The following is a 23,152-nucleotide window of genomic DNA, read 5'->3' as shown; positions in this document are numbered from 1 at the left end:
CCCGCCATTGCAATCGCGAATAAATTACTACTTCACTGAGATCCTCGCCTGAGCCTAAGTTATTGGCTACGGAGTGTTTCTCACACCTAGCCTGAAAGACACTCCGCAGCACAAATTCAGCTTCAGTTGATGCTTTATACCTCACCTCTGTGAGTCTCTTTTGCACATCAGTTTAGCCATCAAGTGAAGTGATTTCTGCTGGGACCTACAAAGTGTTCCATGAAAACGGGAGTTAGGTCATGCAGAAGAGATGTTTCTAAAGCTGAATTCCCACCTGGCTCCCCATCATTTGGTTACTTGACTGAGAGATGTCACTGGTCCACCACAGGTGAAAGAAAGCCAAGGAGGTCCCTCAGGCCCACAGGGATATGATTTGTAGGGAGCATTTTGACTATTTAGTTCATTCTTTGCCATTACTGGATTGAAATTACTCAAATCCTTTCTAAAAATAATGGGCAAAGCACTGACAAGTACGTTTTGAGGAAAAATATCCTGGGATTATACAGGTTCCCCTGATGCAGTTCCTTGGGGTTCGCAATCCAATCAGTGAGCCTAATTGCCAATGCCATTTTACCTCCTGGATGAGAGCAGGAACAAAAACCACCCTGAAAATGAACCTTCGCAATGTCCAAGGCAGCTTCTCTTGAGGTGGGGACAACATACACAGGACTAGTTAGGGCTTTGTGCATCATTAAAGCCTCAACTTTGTGTTGCCAACAAAGACCTCAAAGAGTCCCTTTGCCTAATCAATGCCAACATAAAGTGGGCATATTTCTTGCTTTTAACATGTCTATCAGAAGGTTATTCCTGTTTTTTCTCTTCTATCAGAAAAGCACATGTACCCTCCTCAAACTATTTTTCCTACCATTTCAGCAGCCTAACTGAAACCAACATAACTCCTTGTTTTCTGTGGGCAGTGCACTCTTGGTTCATGTGTATAACTCCACTGCAGGACTGAAAGCTCCTAATATCCTCAGTAGATATCAACTGCATGAAAAATTATCCTCATCCAAGGCTATAGAGTAATTTGCCAATTTGCAGGTGCATCTTGGAGAGGGGAATTTTGATCAAACACTGGTTGAAGCAGAACAGATTGTCTACACCAATGATTTCTCAGTGAACAAAAGTGACATAAATCACCCAATTAGTCAGCCAAAAAATATTTGTTGCAAAGCAATGTTTTGTTCATCTTTAGATTAATATGTGCATTAAAAATAAATGAATAAAAATTCAAAGTGTTTATTTATTTACATTTATTTATTCAGATTGGTTACATTTGCTCTGTAAACTGCTCTAAAAAAATCATGATTCACTCATTTACATAGTGTTTAATGAATGATAAATAAGACATTAATGAATCGTGTGCAAATGGCCTGTTTACATACAAGATGTAAACTATGTAAATTTCTCTTTTTTTTTTTTCTTTCATGGTGTAATGGTAATAGTCTCTAAATATAAACCTGATTTATAGGCATCCCTCTGAGTCCCCTGAGATCTTTCTACCAACTCAGTACCCCTTGGTTTGGTCTGTTTTCACAAACATTTTCTCAAGGTGTTTTGTTCTGGACTGAAGCGCTCCATACTTGGTATAAGTCCAAGTATAAATAGTCTTCTTCATTCAAAATACAATTATCTGTCAGCAGACCCCATCCTGCTTTGACATGAAACAGCACCTTCTTGAGCAAACTCAGATATTAGCATTCGTATAAGTTAACTTTATGTTTCAAGAGACAATATATGTTTCCAAAACTTTGGGTTTATTTCAAATTAACTTTATATATATATATATATATATATAAATGCATCCAAACTTGTAGGTACGTGTCTGTGAGTGGGTATGAACAACAAATCTCAATTTACTGGCTGTGGCTTCAGTTATATCCTGATTCAAAACAGCTTATGTTAAACATTTTTTTTCCCTGTGACTTATTTAGTATTGCGAGGGCTACTAATTTATGTTGTTTTTCAGTTGGACTTTATTTATGTATGCTATCTTTATCCACATTTCACTTAGATGGCAGTCTGAGCAATGTTGTCATTTCAGTTACTGCAAGCTGACTGCAAGAATTGATCAGAAAAAGCTGATTTGGAAGACTTTGGTGCCTAGATTTTGAGAAGCAGTTAAAACATTTTAGATATTTCTGGGTTTTGGGAGTGTTTTTTTTTCTTCTTCTTTGAAATTGTCAAATTATTTTCAAGTACTCACTGAAATTCAGATGTTATTAAGGTGTTTTGAGCAAGGCACCTGAAATGACTATCAGCTTCTGAAATATGTCACCTCAATGAAATCACTGTTTCTTCTGCATGTGATACTGAGCTATCCTGGCTTTCACATCCCTCCCGAAATATGGTAAGCATCTCCTTATTTTGTTCCAGAAGACAGAAAACTCTTTGTGGGCATGCTCAATAAGCAGCAGTCAGAAGATGATGTGCACAGGCTATTCGAGGCATTTGGCAACATCGAGGAGTGCACAATCCTTCGGGGACCTGATGGCAACAGCAAAGGTAAGACAATGGCTTATGGCACACCATGGCTTTAGCTTCGAGCTAGACCCAGTCTTGGTGTATATATAATTTCCTGTCACAACAAAGTCACTAGGTGTCTGCCAGGTCAGCATCTCTTACATTAGGAAGGGTCACGTTTGCCAAGAGAGGCCATTTCTTTGCTGATTGCTGTCTGCTTGTGCATGAGAACAAAGAGTTGATTCCACCTAAATACATCCCCCTCCACAACAAGCTGTGTCTGACCACATTCAAACAGCTGCCTATTGCTGTTTCTTTACAGGACAGCCTCCGCTCTGAATGCAAAACCTTCAAATTTGCTCAAGATCTGCTCTCCCCACCAGCCTTAGGAAAGTTGGGAGTTTCTTCCCCCATTGAACAGGCTCATTCTTTCCTTAAACAAAGCTGTATTTTCTGTTTTACATCCTTACTCACCAGCTCCGCCATTGTCTCTACTTATTTCTCACCCACCAGCCCCAGGTCCTCCTCTTCTTTAGTTGGTTCTTGCATACTTACACACCGACCAGTAACCACTATTTCAAGCATACAGGATCGGATGTAAATATTACACTCAGTAGTTATTTGCTGCTTGAAACATCTCAATGCTTAATTGCAAAACTAGGTGTCTTACCTCCTTCTGCCACTTTTTGGCATCCCTCATTACCTGGATAGCACAAGGAAACCTTTTCTAGAGTCCAAGCTTCTCTGTTAAACATAAGGGTCATTTTTTTTCCCCTGTCACTTTCTAGACAAAGTAACTTCAATTTGAATAGGAAGCCTTCTTCTCTTGATAGTATAATGTGTCCATTAAATATTGATCTGCATATAATACATCATAAACTGCGCTGGAATGTGCAGTACCAGGGAAGAGACCGGTCTTGCAGATGCAGTTCATATCTCACTGGATATTTTGACATGTGACAACATCAACCAGCATATTTTTGCAACAGGGAGGTGAAAAATCCAAATCAAAGTTATACACTGAAGAAAGATACTGCTATTTTGTAAAATCACTGTTAGCCAAGAAAGACTTCACTCTGGCATTATAGGGCAGTATTTTGATGTATGTCAGGAAAGCCCAGCCTTCCTGATACAAATAGCTGAAAATAAACTGTGGGCAACTTCTTTTGATTTTATGGCTACTTTAGTTTCATGACACCCAAAGGTTTGATTCACCAAGAAGAGTTTCAACCATCATAAATGGCAGGCAGTTTGGCACTCCCTTCACTGAACAAATCAGTAAATTGGGGAAAAGCAAAAAAAGTCTGTCTGCCTCCACTTGGAATTGTACAGAACAAAATCTATGACAAAGGAGCTAAACAGAGTAATAATAAAGGCAATAATGTCTGAGATCTGTAAGAAACAGATTCCAAAGGAGATCCAACCCCCAAACTTGTATTCATTCTTGCTCTCTCTCTTTTTTTTTTCTTAAACAATTTCATTATAAGTCTGAATCTGAGTGGCAGCTCCATATTGCTAACCAGTTTAATTATTAGTGCTAGCAGGCTGCAGTCTTAGGCTTGCATTTCACTGAGATGTTCAGGATCAATACTGAGCCTTGACAGAGTTAATATCACCAGCTTCCATTTGCAGGTGCTATTTACTGAGAATGTGAAGCTTCCAATTTCCACACACACAGATACATACACACACACACACACACACAGAGCATTCAATCCAAACTTAAGGGTAGTGCCCTTATCTTAGGAGACAATCAGGCGAGCCACAACTCCCACAGACTTATTCCCAGTCTGTAATGTTTTCCATCTGCTAGAAACCAATGTGACAAATACTGCTTGTGAGATACTTATTTTGGGTAAAACCCATAAGGCATAAATTCCACCTAAATTGAGTTTTAGGCAGATTAACTAAGTGCATAGACTTCAGTCCTAGCAAAGCCATTACATGAAGCCTCACCAGGCATCCCTGTGATGAGCGAGCTTTGAAGACACCTCAATGAAAGCAATGTTTGGAGGAGGTAGGTCCCAGCTTCCCAGTGAATAACACCACAGGCCAGTCATAGCCAGAAAGGCATCTGAGCCTTTCCTGAAGCCATGGGAGGCTGTCCGGAGCCATGTCCTCCATGCAAGCTCCATCTCCTGCACAAGTCACCCAGGGTCAAGCATAACAGTTACTGGAGCATGCAACCAGGTGGCAGGAGAGCTGGGACCAGGACATTTTTCTGCCTTAAGGGAAGTGCAGAGTCTGTCTGTCCTGAGAGAGATGGGAGAGGAATGAGCCTGCCTGTATCTCTCTGGGTAAAGCTCACCTGTGTGCATCCAGGAGCGCAGGAGTACTCAGGTGAGGAAGCCACCATGAAATGGGATCCAGTTTAGTAATCCAGTAGGACCCACAGGATTGCAGCTGCCTGGACAGCCTCTTGGTTTTGTTTTGTTTGTTTTTAATTCCGCAGTTGTCTACTTCAGTAACTCAGAAAGTAAAGATTTCCCACAACACCAGAAGTCCCTCAAGAGGAGTCTATCACCCTCTGCAGTCATAACCTTAGGCTCTGACTCTGCAGTCTCCTCCGTTCCTGCAGGAGAGCTGACAAGACAGTCAGAGCAGCCCTTCCAGCTCTGTAATCCTGAAATAAGGAAAGAAAAAAAAACATACGAGCACATGTATCTCTCTGTTCGGCACAGGTTATATATCTCTCTCTGTGTCAAAATCCCTTCAAACTCCAGAGCTGCTCTTGTCACGAGGACACCGTTGTTTTGAAGAGTGGTATGATTCATGTCCTCAGCTCATGAGATCCTGGAGATCACCTCAATTCTGGTGACAAGGGGCAGAAAGAAGATTATGTACACATTTGGTGTTGAGTTCAGAAGCCATCCCACTGAACACACAAATAAAGGGATCAAAACATTAGGCTCTCCGCTACTGCCTTGCCACCATACACAGGTGAAAGCTGAGTTTTCACCTGCTTTTCTACTTGAAAACCTATCAGAAGCAATGGAGGGATCTCATTAGCATCTCAGGTATTAAACAAGATAAATTCCTCCTGTTCCCTTTATTCCCATCTTTATCCAGCTCTGTTCATCCATCAGGTTCCTCAGCACAGGGGTGAATTTCACCTGAAGAGAGTGAAGACCTCAACATGACAGCAACACGGAAGCCAAAAATCCTGCTCTAAATACAATGGGTGACTGAAGCTGGAAAGTTTTTGTATATTTGCTAATCAGCATCTTCTTTTTAGAGGCAGAAAGTAGAAAAGAATCTCTGCAAATAATTAAACACCCTAATTCTGGATTATCTCTGATTAATGAAGAGGAAGGTGCAGTATCTCAGGAGCCCGGGAATGCTGGACTGTGATTATGTCATAATTGATCCCTATTGTTTCCAGCTGAAGTTTATCTATCTCATTTTCTCATGATTGTCTCCTCTCAGCTCCTTATAAATTATATCCAACTATTAGCAATAACTGCTATGCTTTTCCTGAAATACAGTCTGAGCACAATGGTAAGGAGGAATGCAAAGTGAGGGGCTCCTAACTACAAGCTACTTTTATATGTGTGTGTTCTTTTTAGAAGGGGCTACTATTGTTTCCTTTGATTCTACTTCTGCCAGCCTGTAGTGATGATTATAGAGACTTTTGTTTCTCATTCTTCTAGTTTACAAGTGTTTTAGCACTGCAGTTTCCACCATGCACTGTATGGATCTGTGAGGGTGTGCTGACCTTCTAAAGATGCTACAAAGGGAATAAAGGACAGCTGTCCCATTGTTAGGGCTGGCATCCCTTGTGCAGTGATCTGCGCCCCTTCAGGGAAACAACTGGGGCTTTGCAAATTGATTAAAAGCTTAAAAGTCTTTAATAGTAATAAAAGGGGATAGAAGCCAGAACTTCTCAGATCTCTTCCAATTTGTTCTAAAAACCGCCTTAGCATATGGAAATTACTCTTCTTCTCTGAGTCAGTTTGCTTGTAGCTAAGAACATTAGCAATACTTTCCCCCACTCTAGTGGTGCATGTGACCCTTTGAAGTGTTGATCATTTCTGCACTCTAGCACATATTCATAAATGCACCTCTGTGACCTAAAACCTTAAGTAAGAGTTCAGGCAGTGTGAAATTCCTCACGTGGCAGTGCAGGCCAGAGAAGCACTGCCTGCATTTCTCTGATGTCTGCAGGAAAGCACCCATAGAGGCACTGGCTCTGCAAATTGTGATACAATATTTGCTGTAAAAGACTGATTCAGATTTCAGTGGTAGCAAGATGACAGTCATCACATGTAGATCTCTCCCATCCCTACTTTTTTTATTAGAAGGTATTTCATGCTTTGTCAGACCAAAGCTGTTTGGAGCCTGGACAAGCACTGAGCAGTCTGTGTAATGGAGCTCTACCAGGCAGTGATACAAGACAGAGACCTTGTGTGTTTGGAGCAAGCAGAATGCCTCTCTATAGCTGGCCTGTGGTTGCTTGTAACAAGCATGTGCAGCTTTCTGTTGACTTTCACACAGCTCCTCACTGTTTCCCATAACACCAGAGGGAGGAGCATTCAGCATTATGTCTAATACAAATAGAAGGAAGATCGTTTTCACACAATAAATTATAAAATATATATTCATGAGAAGCTATGGAGGTCAAAAGATAAGTAGATTCAAAAAGTACTCACTAAATTTGGGTCCGCCAGTGCCTGCTGCAGGCAGTATAGGGTTTTGTGATGCAGCTGTGTTTAATGGCTGGGCTTTGAGAAGGAATAACTGGTTTGCTATACTTTCTCCACTAGCTTCTTTATTGCTAGTTCTGAAGACAGGGCACTTAGCTAGATGGACTGTCATTGGTACCTCTGCAACCTTTCTAATGTTCTTTTTCCTTTTCTAGGGTGTGCATTTGTGAAATACTCTTCACACACGGAGGCCCAAGCAGCTATCAATGCCTTGCATGGCAGCCAGACAATGCCGGTGAGTAGCTCTGTAACATGGCACGTGAGGATTGGTCCAGACTTTGCTGCCCTGTGGCCTGATGGAGGAGGAGGGATGATTTATCTATGCTTTGCTACTCGTCTTCTGGGAAGGATGGCTTAAGCATGTGGGACCTTGGGTGTGTTTAACTCATCAGAAGAAAGGCCGGGATGACACTGTCAGTTCATTACACATGCACAGAACTCCAAGGGGTGCTGTGTTCCATCATCAGCAGTTTTGATGCACTGAAAAAAAGACATGGTTCACAGATGCCAAAAACATTGGGTCAAATTCACCATGAGTTTAAGGACTTAAGTTTCGGAGGGATGAATCAAGCACAAACTTGTGTCTAAGGGCTTTTGTTTTCCCTCTCCAAAGAGTCCCTGCTTCTACATGAAGGAAATTTTTGCCAAAACTGAGCAGAAAACAGCATGCTCACATGATAGCGCTAGAAGCTAGAGATGCATCACACCATGATGTGCGCTCTCACTGCCTTTCTGCTGCTGAAGTGCCTGCCTGGGCATAAATGTGGTCCCTTACATCCAGCTTTTGAAAGACAGTCAAACGCTACTGAATCTTCCAGGAAATGTTTGAGGTAATGCTTGGACTTATGTCTAGTAATACAATGTTTCCAAGCTGATAGTTCAGGGAAGTGGAAATTAAAATGGAAATGTGTTTTCTATGCAAAATGATACTTGTACACCACCATGCAGACTTGGAGGAATGTAAGACATTCCATTATCAGCACAGAAAGGCAATCTGGTCCAATATGTTTTGGTTTATTATAATAGCATATTATTATTACTAATTATTCACAGTGTAAATAAGGAAAGGCTAAGAAGCATGCTGAAGACTTGTAAAGGATACAGGGAATCTCAGTATTCAAAATCTCCCTTTCAATAAGAACCTCTGATCTCAATTCACAAGTTTATCCAAATAACTTGAAAATGGGCCGAGTGGACTGGCTCTAGGTCTGTGTAGGGTTGAAAATGGGAAGTTTGTCACAGGGTGTGGTGGTTTTACCGTGCTAGGCAGCTGAACACCACAACCGCTCTCTCACTCCCCCCTCCTTAGATGAGGAGGGGAAGAAGTAAAGGAAAGAACAACTCACGGGTTGAGATAAGGATGATTTAATTAAAGGGAAAAAAATAATTATTAAGGAAAGATTATTATTAATCAAACAATTTAACTAAAGGAAAAAAAGGAAAGGGGAAAAGGGAGGGGGAAAGGGAAAAAACAAAACAAGTAAAGGCTACGTGGAAGTGCGGAGGAAAGAAATTACTCTCTACTTCCCACAAATGAGCGATGCTTGACCATGTCCTTGGAGCAGGGCCTCAACGCACATAGCTGGTGTTCGGGAGGAGGACAGACGTTTTCGCAACGAGAGCCCACCCCTCCCCTCTTCTTCCTTTTTCCACCTTTTATTGCTGAGTGTGACATCATATGGTATGGAATATCCCTTTGGTTGGTTTAGGTCAGCTGCCCTGGTGATGTTCCTTTCTCACTTTTTTGCCCACCCCCTAGGAGGGTTAGAGAGAGTCCTGATGCTGTGCCAGCACTGCTCAGCAGCAGACACAGCACTGGTGTGACACCAGTGCTGTTCTAGCTACAAGTGCAGAGCACAGCACTGTATGGGCTGCTGCAGGGAAAGTTAACATCCCAGCCAGACCCAGTACACAGGGGAAGAGGTTTCTGGTAGTAGCGAATCATCAAGACTGTGTTTTTTAGAACTCAAGCTCAGACAGGTCAGATTAGAAAATGGTACATGTTTACCAGTGAGGTTATTAAAAGGTGGCATCTCCATTTTTTTGAATTATTACAATCAAGACTGTGAGACTCTTCTCAGGAGATTCCTTCTAACAGAACCACATGCTGGGCTTGATGCTGGCATCGCACAGTAAAATACTGTGGACATCTTTACTGAGCAAGGCTGAAGAGGTATTTGAATGTCTTTCTTTAAAACTTTGACCCAAAGTGATAGCGTCTATAGACTGACACCAGGAATTACAGTTCCACAGGGTGTGGTACTACTGAAGAGTGTAATAAAGTCAGTTCCAGACCCAAAAAGCTTAGAAACTTGGGTGACATTGAGACGAAGACAGGGAAGAAAACAGACAAAACCGAGGGAGAGTTGAAGATTTTATCTAGATCTACTATATCCAAAATATCCTTATCCTTCCTATTTCAGCACTCTTTATATAAAGAAAAAATACTTCTCTCTTGACCACTTCAGAGCAAATTTTTGTTCCATCCTGCTGAAGCCAACTGAACTTAGGATGTGTAAAATAATGAAGAATTTGGCCATTTCATCAGTCAGATTTCTATGGGACCATTTTTCTTGTTGACTTATTTGACTCATACTTGCTTTAGAAATGTTCTTGAGTAACCAGATCTGGTTATCTGAGAAAGCATTGCACTTTCACCCTCACTAGATACATCCTAGAAATGTCCATGGCTTGACAACTTCCCATGAATTGGCTGAACCTCATCAGTACTCCATATAAATACTGTTAGTTCACAGAAAATTCAAGGAGAAAATTATGAGCTTAGTCTTCATTTTGAGCCAAATTACGTGGCAGTGCCTTGTATCTCCCATGTGAGCTATGAGCAGTCGTACAGGTGGTTACCACGGCTCAGCAGACTAGTGAGGACCCGTGAAGTGACTTGCCACTTGATCAAGACATTGAGCACACACTGCTTTTCCCACAGGGCCTCAAAATGCTTTGGACACTTTGAAAGAAATAGGCCAAATTCTGCAAGTGATCTCTGTTCCAATTCTCCTTTTCATGGTGCTTCAGGGTGCACTGCATCTTTCAGGGCTTGGATGTTCACAGAAAAACGCAGCCACCTCGTGGTGAGATGATGATGTAGCCCTTGTCCTTGGAAAGGAGGGGTGTGTTGCTGCCATCTTCCTTCAGCTCCCCCTCCCATTTCTTTCACCATTAGGACTGGCCTCATTTGTCCAGCTGCGATGCCAACTCAAAGTTGTTCCTGTGGTTCAGCCAATTTAAATGTCTCTTGCCTTGTCCTCGTGTACTACCAACGGGGCATCCATCATCATTCTTGTCAGGTCTCGAGCTGTTCATTCCTGCGGCAGACTCCTGTTTCTCCACAGCTGTCAGGATTATTGCTCTACTGTGACTTCCTGTTCACACAACATATGTTGCCTAATAGTTTCAAAAGGTAACTTTCTTTTATGAATTTTTTTTATAAACCTTTCCTTGGACAGGTGCCTGACTGCCATCCGTCACAAGCCCACTTCTCTGTACGAGTCTCTTTTTTCTCCACAGGGCCCACCAAGCATGTCTACAACTTTCAAATTTTCACACAAAGAAATTGCTTTGAGAAATAACTTTCCCCAAATCCCTTACTTCTGAGCAGGCCCAAAGTTCCTTCTGTATTTGAGAGCACTAGCCAAGAGTGCTTTTTTAGGGTCTTTTAAAATTGCCTATCAGCTTTAGGATAGAGTTTATTTGACCTTCATGTCCTCCTTTGTGAGAGATCATCATTTTCATGTACTTTTGCACGTATTTTTTTTTTAACAATGATATGTCCTTTACCTTCAGCTTTGTGGGCATAAACAGGTCTCTTCCCTTGAGTCTCTTTACTTCTTCATCCTTGTCCCTAGCAGCCTTATCTACCAACACAAATTCAGCTACTATTTCTATATTGACAGCTTGCAGATCTAACTTCTCTACTGCAGGACTGACTCCTGTCCAAACTAAAATCTTGGCCTGTCTTTCCAGCATCTCCTAGTGGATGGATGTCTAGCTGTCAGATCAAGCTCAATATGCATAAAGCAGAGCTCTTAAACTTTTCCTCCCAAAGCCTGAATCTTCTCTCTTCCACCTCCATTCTCAATTGCTGTGGACAACATTATCATCCTACCTGTCAATCATGCTCCTACCTAAGCATCATCTTCAGCTTGGTTTTCTCTTTCTCTCCGTGTCTTCACATTTGGGCAACAGCCAAATGTTGAAGAGGCATTCTGCGCAACATATATAAGATATGGCCTTGTACATTCACCCACGCAGAATAAACTCTCCTTTGTGCTTCATCACTCATACCAAAATTGCAGCAGCCTTTATGCTACCCATAAAGTACACAGGGTTAAATATTATACTACTGTTGTATCTCTTTGGCTGTCTCACCCACCTCAGAATGGCACATCAGAATTTCTTGTTCTTGTGAATTAATCCCTGAAAGGGGTAAAACTAATGTTACCTATGTTTTTTTGTTTTTTGTTTTTTTGTTTTTTTTTTATTTTGCACAGAAGCAGATAAGGTAAGGAGGAATTAAGAATGTAATCCATTTTATTTAGCTTTAACAGCCTGAAAATTTATAATCTATTCTAAATGTTTTCCCACAAAGGAGGGAGGGGGAGAGAGAGAGAGGAGGAGCGAGAGAGATTTCTAGAGATTTGTGCATTCTTCCCCTTACCTATCTGTGCTAGGATAGGATAAATCACCTTCTGGGCATGTCTGTCCCTTTAATAAATTATAATGGAAATCCCTTTCATTAATTATAAGGAAGATCTCCGTAATGGCATTAGACTGAATAACTGAGGTGGGACTTGTCTCACCTAACCGAAGACATCTAAAAGTTTAGGAACTAAGATCTTGTTGTCTAAGTGCTTGTCATCTAAGTTTCTGTTACAATCAATAGGGAGAAATAGATACCTCTGGAGGTATTCTACTGTACAGAAATATATTTTAAAACCTGTCAAACCAAAACCCAAGTAGAAGTGTGTTTTTTAGCTAATTCTAGGTGTTGGATTTCCATGGTCTGTCAGATACAAAATAGTGGTTAGTCACCTGAAGTGCAATTTAGAATGAAAAAGGACCCTTATTGCTTAAAAACAAAAGCAAAACCACTTGCTTCCTGCAGATGTCTTGGAGTCTACAATTGCCTTTGCTCCCTGATGACACACCATTGCCGTCTGACATTCTGCTCCACTTGTCACTGCCACAGTAATCTTACTGGAGATAAAGTTTTTTGGTAACTTTATCACAGATTAGCCATCTACAAATCAGATGCTGATGCTCTTAATTTGGCCTCTCTTCAGAGAGTGAGTCCTCCTAAATACCTCAGACATCTACCTTAGTATTACCCAACTCAGCCTTGGAGGCATCTGTGCAAAGAGCAAGCAGCTTAGAGTGGACACCTAACTTCATGTCTAATGCAAGGGGAGCTGAATCCCATTCTGGGTGTTTGCTGCCCAAGTAAAGCAATTTGGGATTCAGTAACCAGGCATCCCCTTGTCAGAGTCCTCTGATACCTGATCCATCGAGTGTATTTTGAACTTGCCTAACACCCAACTGTCAGCACTATGTTCATTCTATATCTCTCTTTATTCATGAGTTTTAAAACTGTTAAGACATCCAGAATGCTATAGGGTGGTTTCCTTCATTACACAAAGTACTCTTTTGTTTAGCTATTGAAGTCTCTGCACCAAGTTGGTCAAGCTGCAGCATTTCTTCTGCATCCAGGAAATAGCATTCCAAGTCTATCTATGCCTGGCTGAAAATCTTCCATGAAAATTACTTTTCATGGGGAATCTTTCTTTTTGTGAAAAGAAACGAAAATGTGAGACTTGAATACAAGCACTGAACAGATGTCTGCTTTACAGACAAAGATTCAAATTAGTTGAACTTAAAAAAAAAAAAAAAAAAAAAAAGAAAAAAGTATTGCAACCCCAAACTCTGCTAACCTGGGGACTTCCATTTCCACATTTTTCTGTGCAGATCCTATCAACACAAATAAGAAAAACAATTTCAGATCTCAGTAGCCACATGTATCAAATTGGTGATTTGATAGGACTTGGACTCGATGATCCTTGTGGGTCCCTTCCAACTTGGGATATTGTATGGTTCTATGAAATCATGCAGTTTTTAACTCAGTGTTGTTAGGCTACAGACTGATCGGATCTGTAATTACTATATTTACTATTTTTTATTAATCTATAAATACGAATGACACAGCACAATGAACAAGGTTGACTTTCACCCTCTACCCACCATATTCCTTGGAAGTTCACCCATGGCACTGAAATTCCCAACCAAGCCCATGATTAATAGTCAAATGAAGGGATTCTCTTCTCGCCCTATACAATGTTCATTCTACCCTCTGATACTGTAAGAGACTGTGAACTGAATAGGTTAAAAAATAAATATGTAATTATTCTAGTTTAATGAATGACAAAGTGAGAGTGACTTAAATATGAGATTATCAAAAATTGCCCTAAGAAACAAGTGTCAGTGTCATTATATGCAGTGGGCCTCTTTTTGACTCATAGGAAATGGGGCACCATTTGCCATCTTCCTGGGTTTGGATGCTCAGGTCTCCAATCAAAGAAACCAACCCTGGCTCATATTTATGACTGCTATTATTATTGCTGTGCGTTCCTACAGTGCAGTTAAGGCTTTGCAAAGCACTGTGAAGTTAACTTCAGACACGGCCCCATTATGGAAACTGGCCAAGCAGCTATTCTCACTCCCTGTCAACACAGCAGAGGAATATTTAGGTGAATTAGGGATGGAAGAGAAAACTGTGAGAGTCTGCAAAAGGAGTATTGAGCAGGTGGAGGAAAGAAGGAAAATAGCCCTTTGTGGGCATGATGAAGTTGCAGCCCAGGCGTCTTACTTGCAGAGCGGCGGGGAAGCAGTGTGTACGCTGGCACCAAAGTACTGAGTTGGCAGAAACTCCCTGGGAGGAGCAGCATGGCAGCTCTGGTGAGTGGGGGGCCATAATGCCGTAGATCAGCTGAGGTATTTTTAACAATTATTTTTATATAAACAGCTCTGAACTTGAGGAGCTCCATGTAAATGGGAAGCAGTGGGGCTTGTAATTAGATTTGTGTACGCTTTCATAAATTGGTGGGAAACATCAAAGCTGTGATAGAAGTCTGTGGTGCACTTTATTTCCTTTTTCTGTTCTTCTGTTAATTGAATGGTTGATGTGTGGATAGGAAGTGTTGGCTTCACGGAGTACTATTTACAGACCTGCTGACAGCTGCACTGTGAAAATTAACAGGATCAGAGCAGCCTCTGTCACAGCCCTTCCCATGAGGGACTTGCTTCAAATTGGATCATTTCTTTCATAGGAGAAACTTTCCTCATCTCTCCTTCCTTCTTCGCAAACACACACGCATCCAGCTGCACAATCCAATTCTCCCTCTGGGCTCATGGCAGCCTTTAGTGCTTGGAAGGGGGGTTTGTCATTTCCATGAAGTTGGGAGAGTTCAACTCCTTCACAACTTGTAGCATATTACGCTTCCAACAAGATATATCTTCAGGAAATCAACCAAAATAGTCACTTAAGCAAATCTGGGAGCTGGGTGGGTGAAGCCACAGTTTCATGTTTACATGTCTCACCTCAGCAAGAGCAAACGCTTCACCCTCTTAGAGACTGTATTTGGTTTCCTCTGTGTAACAACTCTGTGGTGGTTTTTACTAATGGCTACTACTGGAAATGTGGCTATCATTGGCCCTACATGGAATTGCTGTGTGCAAAGCACCATGCAAACCTCTTACAGAATAGTTTCCACATTCAGTAGCTTATCAACCAAGGCCAGGGCTGACGTGATTGAATTACATCTAAGTGTTGGTCAAACTATAAAACTTCAGTGTCATCACTAATCTTATCGTCTACACTTCTCTTAATGTCCCTTGCCCCTCAGAGGAACATCTGTTGGTTTAAAGTAATTGATGATTTAGAATAGACACCAAAAATGGCTGCAATTAGGTCATCTGAATGCTCCCTTAAGGGCCAAGACACACAAAAGAAGCAACAAGAGGGAATACAATGTCTGGGAATGAGCAAGTCTTACACACAATTAGTATATTTAGCCAGTTTGTAGCCAGTCACAAAAATTCTTGTTCCTGATCCAGTAGAGAAGTAATTACTAGTGGATACTTGGGTACCTACGTTTTAATATTTATTTAAGTCTGGAAAACACAGAATTAAGAAGGCCAGACTTGAAGGCATCAGTCTACTGCCTCACTTCCCCCAAAGTGTCTTCAAAATATCTAGGTAACATCATACACAGAACTTTAGACAAATCCATCATACAAATAGATAACTAAACAGGCCATGATTCAAAGTATTAATTAACCAAGAAAATTTAGTTTCATCTGGATTCCAGCAGGGCCTCAAGTCCTCAGTTAATAAAAGCATGTGGATAGAGCTGCTGACCCCCTCAGGCTGCCAGGTTAAATAGGAAATGTGGAAAGTCATTAGCTATGTTTTACGTGAATGCAGAAAGATGGGGCGGAAGGGATTTCCAAAGGTAACTCCTGGTGAAAGTTGTTGATTCTGGCATGTAAGTGCCCTCCATGTCTTGAAGCTGAATTTGCCCTAAATTTACTTGCCCAAGGTCTGAGGTGGAGTGGGTTATCATCAACATAAGTCTATCTCCTCAAATAAACATAAAAGGTTGAGGCTTCATTTTACACTGATGCTGGAGGAGCTAATGGAAAAGAGTGGAGATGGCAACTCAAACTCATTTTTTTCTTTTCTCTGTTGATCTTCTGCTCTGTAAAAGAGCATACACTCCAAGTAGTGGCTTTCTGTAACACCACAGACTGGCTTAATTAACTCGGGACTGGACGCAACACACTCATTCCTTCTATTAAAAAATATATATATATATTGCATTAGGAGTCCATTCATAGCTCAACAGCAGTAGGCCTGGCCCTCCTTCCAGTAACTATTTTTATGAGTATGCTACCTAAACACCATTTATAAAGTCATGTGTTGGCCATTGGGATGAAAGAAGCAACAGACACCTAATACCAGGATATTAATTTGCAGTGATGTATTCTATCAAAATCCAGTGCTTCCTGATAGCACAGGCTTATTTTCCTCTGAGCAGCAGGTTAGGGCCAGAGGGGGACTCAGGTTCATGGGCTGTCCCACCCCACTGCTGTCACTAAGACAGCTGATTTCATGTCCTTTGAGCCGGCAGTATCCCAGTATTAATGTAATTCCCCTTAATAATTTCTATATAAAATAAAATCACAGGACCATGTTCCCTGCCTCCCCCCTTGTTCCATAAATGAACTAATAAATCACATGTTTCTGGGTCCTAGAATAGAAATCCAGGCAGCCCGGCTGCCTGACGGGGTATGAATCATACTAGCGCTGAAGATGGCCTTTGGGGGCCAGAGCACTCATTAGAGCTGCTTTTCTTCTCCAGTCACATCGCTGTAGCTGTGCAGGCATCTGGCAGGACAGTGAAGAGACCTGTGGGCTGTGACAGGCTTCACTGGCCATCTTCCCTGGCTTCCTCGCTACATCTCTTCCCTCCATGCCACGGGATTCATGGCCTCCAAATGGGATAAGAGGTGTAACTGCTCGTGAGCCACACAGCCTCACCCTAGACAGAAAGAGCTAATTGGCACTGTAATGTCTCTTCGTGGGTCTGAGGGGGCTTAGGAACTAAACTAGCAGTCGTGGAGGTGGCTGGGAAAAAGCAGGCACAGGACTGTGCCAGAACCCCATGTTGCCCAAGTCCCAGCGCCAAAGCAGGCCTGCGAGGCTCACCATGCTTAACACTTCATCTGGATGAGATTAGGAGCTGGGAGGGGGCTAAAATAATTTGCAAGCGCTGATGTTTTTAGGAGATCAGAGCCATTTATATGACATAAAACACTCCCTGCCTGGCAAAGGAGTTCCCAGCTTTCTGGAGGGTGCTCCAGAGGGCAGCACTGCTGTCCTGTAATAAGGACATCCTCCTTCTGCCACAAAGAAGAGTGAAGGTGTCAGCATCACTCTACTTGCTTTGAGGGGGGTTTCTTTCTTCCTCCCTTTCCCCTTCTTTCTTTTGCTCCAAACCTCCTTTAAATCAGTGGGACCATCTCTTTTATTTTAGTGGCCTCTAGATCAACTTTAAATCACTCTGGATGCTTCTGCTTGTTCCTCTTTAATCCACTCCTTCCTAGCCCTCCTTAGATGTGTGATCTGGATTGATAACATTCTTGTATGGAAGGCAAAGATACCTTAGTATTGGGCAGACTGCTATCCCTTTCAAAATTCTGCCAGGGTTGTGATTCGGTAGTTATTACCCAAATAGGTTATGGAGAGATCAAAATGAATTTTTAAAGGGCAAAAGTATGTTTAGATCAAAACAATAACTTTCAAATAAGATCCTCAATCAAAATCCACACAAATTCACAATTGTAAAGCATCTTATCAAACACCTATGTCTTTGCTTCAGATGTTCCCTTGTTGTCTGTAGGGGTTCCAGACCTACACCCTGGCAAATGAAATCAGGTAGGGAAATATGCTTGACTTCCCATCCTAAAGGTCTGTGTGGTACCCCCAGGGAACAGTGGCTGCTAAGTCTCACGCAGCAGCAAGGAGACATGTTGCAGTCTTGGTGGAGTGGGATGCAGTACGGGTAGATCTTTCAGCATAAACAAACTACTTGTTCTTTCAAAGCCACCAAACTGGAGCTTTGCACCAGTTCATCTCATAGTTTCAGTTCACCACCTGTTTTACCATACTAAAGCATGCAAGTACCTCCTTGCAAGCGTATATGTGTGTCAATGACCCTGCAGTTGTACAGTGCTTTGGGACCTCCAATTTAAACATGCCTCAAAAATGCAAATTATTTTTAATATCCCTGTTAAGCAGCATGCTTTACACTGCAACAGTCTAAAGTGGTACAGCCTGACAATGATCTGGGGTGCCCTGTTGTGTGCAGCATGTTTGCAGCTCAGTGCCAATGTAGTGTTCTTCTGCATCACATGCACGCTTGAAATGTATCTGGTTGTGATGCCGCTGTGCTGTGACAACAAGCAGTTCACTTTATGGCAGCGGAATTATTCTACTTTGTTTCTCTTTCTACTTTGTTGTTTTCATCCCTTTCTATTTAGACTGAAGGAGAGGTACTGTCTCTTTTAAGTTGTGATCATTCAGACACTAGCTTTAATGGGGTTCTATACTGCAGCTACCAAATAGTTTTCCAATAGTAATAATCACAGAATCATAGAATATCCTGAGTTGGAAGGGACCCATAAGGATCATCAAGTCCAACTCCTGGCACCGCACAGGTCTACCCAAAATTTTAGTCCATGTGACTAAGTGTACAGTCCAAATGCTACTTAAATTCAGACAGGCTTGGTGCAGTGACTACTTCCCTGGGGAGCCTGTTCCAGTGTGCGACCACCCTCTTGGTGAAGAACCTCTTCCTGGTGTCTAGCCTAAACCTCCCCTGCCTTAGCTTGACACCATTCCTGCAGGTCCTATCACTGGTGATTACGGAGAATAGGTCGGTGCCTGCCTCTCCACTCCCCCTCGCGAGGAAGCTGTAGACTGCGATGAGGTCTCCCCTCAGCCTCCTCTTCTCCAGGCTGAACAGGCCCAGTGACCTCAGCCGCTCCTCATATGTCTTCCCCTCTAGGCCCTTCACCATCTTTGTCACCCTCCTCTGAACACTCTCCAACAGTTTTACATCCTATTTGTACTGTGGTGCCCAGAACTGCACACAGTACTTGAGGTGAGGCTGCACCAGTGCAGAGTAGAGAGGGACAGTCACTTCCCTCGACCGACTAGCAATGCCGTGCTTGACGCACCCCAGGATACGGTTGGCCCTCCTGGCTGCCAGGGTACACTGCTGGCTCACATTCAACTTGCTGTCAACCACAACCCTCAGATCCCTCTCTGTGGGGCTGCTCTCCAGCGTCTCGTCGCCCAGTCTGTATGTATAGCCAGGGTTTCCCCATCCCAGGTGCAGGACCCGGCACTTGCTCTTGTTAAACTTCATGCAGTTGGTAATCACCCAGCTCTCCAATCTGTCCAGATCTCTCTGCAAGGCCTTTCCACCCTCAGCCGAGTCCACAACTCCTCCAAGATTGGTGTCGTCGGCAAATTTGCTCAAAACACCTTCTAGTCCTACATCCAAATCATTTATAAAAACATTGAAGAGGACTGGCCCTAAAATGGAGCCTTGAGGGACCCCACTAGTGACCATCCGCCAGCCAGATGTGGCCCCATTTACCACAACCCTTTGAGCCGTGCCCATCAGCCAATTGCTCACCCATCGTATGATGTTTTTGTTTAGTTGTATGCTGGACATTTTGTCCAGTAGGATCTTATGGGACACCGTGTCAAAAGCTTTGCTGAAGTCCAAAAAGATCACATCAGCTGGTTTCCCTTGAATAATAATTTATCGCGCTCTACAGGTACCTTAAAGAAGGAGGCTGTAGCGAGGTGGGGGTTGGTCTGTTTTCCCACATCCCTGGTGATAGGACAAGGGGGAATGGGCTAAAGTTGTGTCAGGGGAGGTTTAGGTTGGATATTAGGAAGAACTTCTTTACTGAAAGGGTTGTTAGGCATTGGAATAAGCTGCCCAGGGAAGTGGTTGAGTCACCATCTCTGGAGGTCTTTAAGAGATGTTTAGATGTAGCCCTTAGTGATATGGTTTAGTGGAGGACTTGTTAGTGTTAGGTCAGAGGTTGGACTCGGTGATCTTGGAGGTCTCTTCCAACCTAGATGATTCTGTGATTAAAAAAAAATAATAATAATAGAAAGGAATCTCGTGGCTGTTTTAGATGAATGCTGTTTGGCTCCTTTGCTAAAAATCCTGCACTGGGTGGCCTGATAAAGTTCACTGCCTGATTTCCTTCAGGCCATGTGGAAGGGCTGCACATGAGGAACCACATATAGAAAGTATCCATCCCAAAGTCAATGGTCATATTCAAGAGCAGAGCAGCATCTCTATTGGCTACGTATCTTTAACTGCTTGCGTGTGCATCTCATTGCAGCGTGCTCTGAAAAAAAAAAAAAAAAGCTGCCTTTTCTATTCCTTATTTGTAGTGTGTGTTCTAACTTGATTCTGTTTGCCAATGGCCTTTCTGCCCTGTGTGTATGATAGTGGTATTCAAAGAGGCCTGAAGTCCTGCTGTGACAGGCAACCCAGAAAAACATCTCATAAGAAGCAGTCTTGGATCCCATTGGGTCAAATGGCTGCTGTGCAGTCACTGTGACTCACATCAGGAGGGAAGAACACTCCAGGGGCAAGAACTTCATATGGAGCTTACCCATGTTTTCATGATGTCATCTACAATAAAAGCTTGGTGTGAGAAACAAAGTTGTGTTTTTGCAATAGAAGGTGCTTTTGCAGTGGAAAATTCCACTAACCTTGCATATTCAGAAGTGATTGTGCAGCATAGCAGTGTGGAGTATGTTAAGCAGGTAAGGGGAAGGTCCTACTGTCTCAAAACAAGGAGGATAGCTAAGGAAAACAGGATGAGCAGCACAAAATCAGTAAAAACAAAAATCACGGACCCTCTAGTCATGAGAGAAGAAGGAAAAAAAAGGAAAAGGAGAAATTAACTGTTGGTCAAATCAAATTGTACATATATGGTATAGAAGTGCATTGAGTAGGTTGTGAACCTGTAGTACTCAGCCAATGAGGAAATGGGGGAGAAATCAGGTGTTGGGTAATAGGGAATAAAAGGTTATGATAAACTTTTACTGTGCACTCCTAATTGGCAGGATGCCCACCATTGCAATTGCAAATAAAATAGCTTCACAGAAGATCCTGTCTGAAGAAAATTATTGAGATTTTTCTCACAATTTGGGGGCTCATCCAGGATTTGAACCCAGGACCTTGTTTCTCACATTGGTTTTCAAAAATGTGAGGGATCGGCAATTTCCTAAGGCAGGTCTCCAGCCCTAACACTTCCAGGGCAAACAGAGATAGAAGGAAAAGTCAAAAGAAGAAGACACCAACAGGTCACATCTTCAAAACCTATTTGCGGAGATGAATACTCATTCAGTTTATTCAGTCTGAAAATCCTCCATGTTGTATTGTGCCCACTATGCTGCAGCCTCTGCTCTGCAAACCACAACAACAGCTCTGAACAGCCCAATCTGCTGTGGACCACTGCCTCCTTCCAATACAGCTACAAATAGCTTTAAATGATGAGATTCAGGTTACCAAACAGTCTCCTGGATCAGGGTTAATTAAATGAGTGTTGAAATCTAATTAAGGACTGGTCCAGGTGATAATTAGCAGGAAATGTATGCATTAAAATATTCATTTGTCGATGAGCTGCAATTAAAAGTGTGATTTGGGGAAGGATTAATAACTACATCATGTGATTTTTTTAAAAAAAACTGAAAAGTTGCCCAGTCTTGAGCAGAAATGCAGGGGAATCTTGGCTGGATTTTTTTTCTCCCCCGCTCCCCCCCCCTTCACTCCTGTGTTCTGTTTTGCTCTCATGATAACTTCTGAAGACTGCTCTCCACCCTTGAATAGAGCATTCATCTCTCCCTGCCTTTGTTTTCCTGAAGCACTTCTTTCAACCCCTTGTTCTTCACCACATTGTTCAATTGGGTTATAGATTTATTAGAGAAAGAGTAACAGGTCAAAAAGAAAGATTCTTTGCCAATGAAAATCACTTTCTCCCAGAGCAGGCTGCTAATCCAGGCAAGCAGTGCTCATTGTGTGGCCTTAGATTGTTTTCTGTTTTAGCAAGTTAATTCCTCAATTCCTTATTCATAACTGAGGATCTGGAGAGGCTATTAAATATGCAAAGCCTGGACTTATATATATGGTATGTCTGTAGTTGTTGTTTACTACACTATTCCCAGTTTCTCATGGAGCAACTCTGCTTTCCCTGAGACTGTTTTTGTTCTGGTTGTGGGTACATAGGTGTGTGTGTGTGTAAGCACGTTGACTACACTCCCTGTGTGCAGTCCCACGTAATCCCACCTCTGCAGGAAAACAGAGGGCCTCACAACAGCCCAGCTCCTCTGGCACGGAATTGGCGTTCCCCTATTGCCATCTCCCCGCTGACTGTATTTCCATCAGTGAATACCAGTGTGTCAAAAGGGAAACGTACCACGGGAACATGATGATTTCAGCTGCTCTTTGTCAGTCTCCTGACAGCTCACCTGCCCTTCTCCCCAGGCATGGTGGCAGCCCAACTCCCAAGGCAACAGTCTGCCTGCTGTTGGGGCTGCATCCCTGTCCCCCTGGGGAGACTGCGCTGTAGGGAATCAAGCAACCCATGAAGTGAGGAAGTTCTTGGAGCCAGCCAAAACAATCTCAGTGCATGCCTTCCTAAGCAGATCTATTTCTTCCCATCTCTGCCTCCTATCAGAAATTTAAGAATCACAGTCACTGACCTTTCATCTCATTCTGGGGAGGAGAGGGATTCCTTTCATTCCCAAAAGCTCTACGTTTTTCAGACTTCTGCAGCCAACTCTCATGATCATCAGTAGTTCTGCATTAGTGTTGACTGCAGACAGAATCCAAACATTGTGTAACTCGCCCAGAAAAACGTAACATTACATTTGGGCTCTTTTGTGGTAGCCTCTCTATTCCCTGCTGTTCATGGATGGGGAAGTGAGATCTAGCAGGTCCTATTTTTGCTCCCCTGATTTAATAGTACTGACTAGATGCTGCTTGGTGGGGGGACTTCTGCCCTACCGAGCATACTGAATCCTGCCTCCAAGGCTAGGCAGGGTTTTCTCACTAGACATAGGGGTTACAAGACACCACAGTGTGGAAGTGTGTGACCATCTTAGTGGTCTGGCATGCACAGAGCTAACACATTCTGTCAATTCACAAATCCCATGACATAACTCCAGCAAAAGCTTCTACATATTGCTGCACTGAGCCCAGATCCTCGCCCTCTGTAGAGAGCTAGCAGGCCAGAAGGTTTTCTACAGTTTGAAAGAGTAAGGCAACAACTTTTGCAGAGAGTATATTTATGACAGGCTGGAAGTTTGAATTTTG

General features: G+C 42.5%; 1 protein-coding gene across 1 annotated transcript in view; it reads left to right on the top strand.

Annotated features, from left to right (window-relative positions):
* Positions 1–515: 515 nt before the first annotated feature.
* Positions 516–23,152, top strand: part of LOC308184987 (CUGBP Elav-like family member 4) — a gene marked incomplete at its 5' end in the record, with an annotated part of 97,671 nt that continues 75,034 nt past the window's right edge. Inside the window, 3 exons of the mRNA XM_080572531.1 lie at positions 516–546; positions 2,377–2,505; positions 7,322–7,401. Of these exons, the coding sequence (XP_080428657.1) occupies positions 516–546; positions 2,377–2,505; positions 7,322–7,401 (240 nt within the window). The remainder of the gene's footprint in view (positions 547–2,376; positions 2,506–7,321; positions 7,402–23,152) is intronic.

This window comes from Anser brachyrhynchus, assembly GCF_964034855.1.
Source record: "Anser brachyrhynchus genome assembly, chromosome: W".
In the NCBI taxonomy this organism is placed as follows: domain Eukaryota; kingdom Metazoa; phylum Chordata; class Aves; order Anseriformes; family Anatidae; genus Anser; species Anser brachyrhynchus.
The sequence above is the reverse complement of the archived record's forward strand: the minus strand, read 5'-3'. Positions and strand labels throughout refer to the sequence as shown.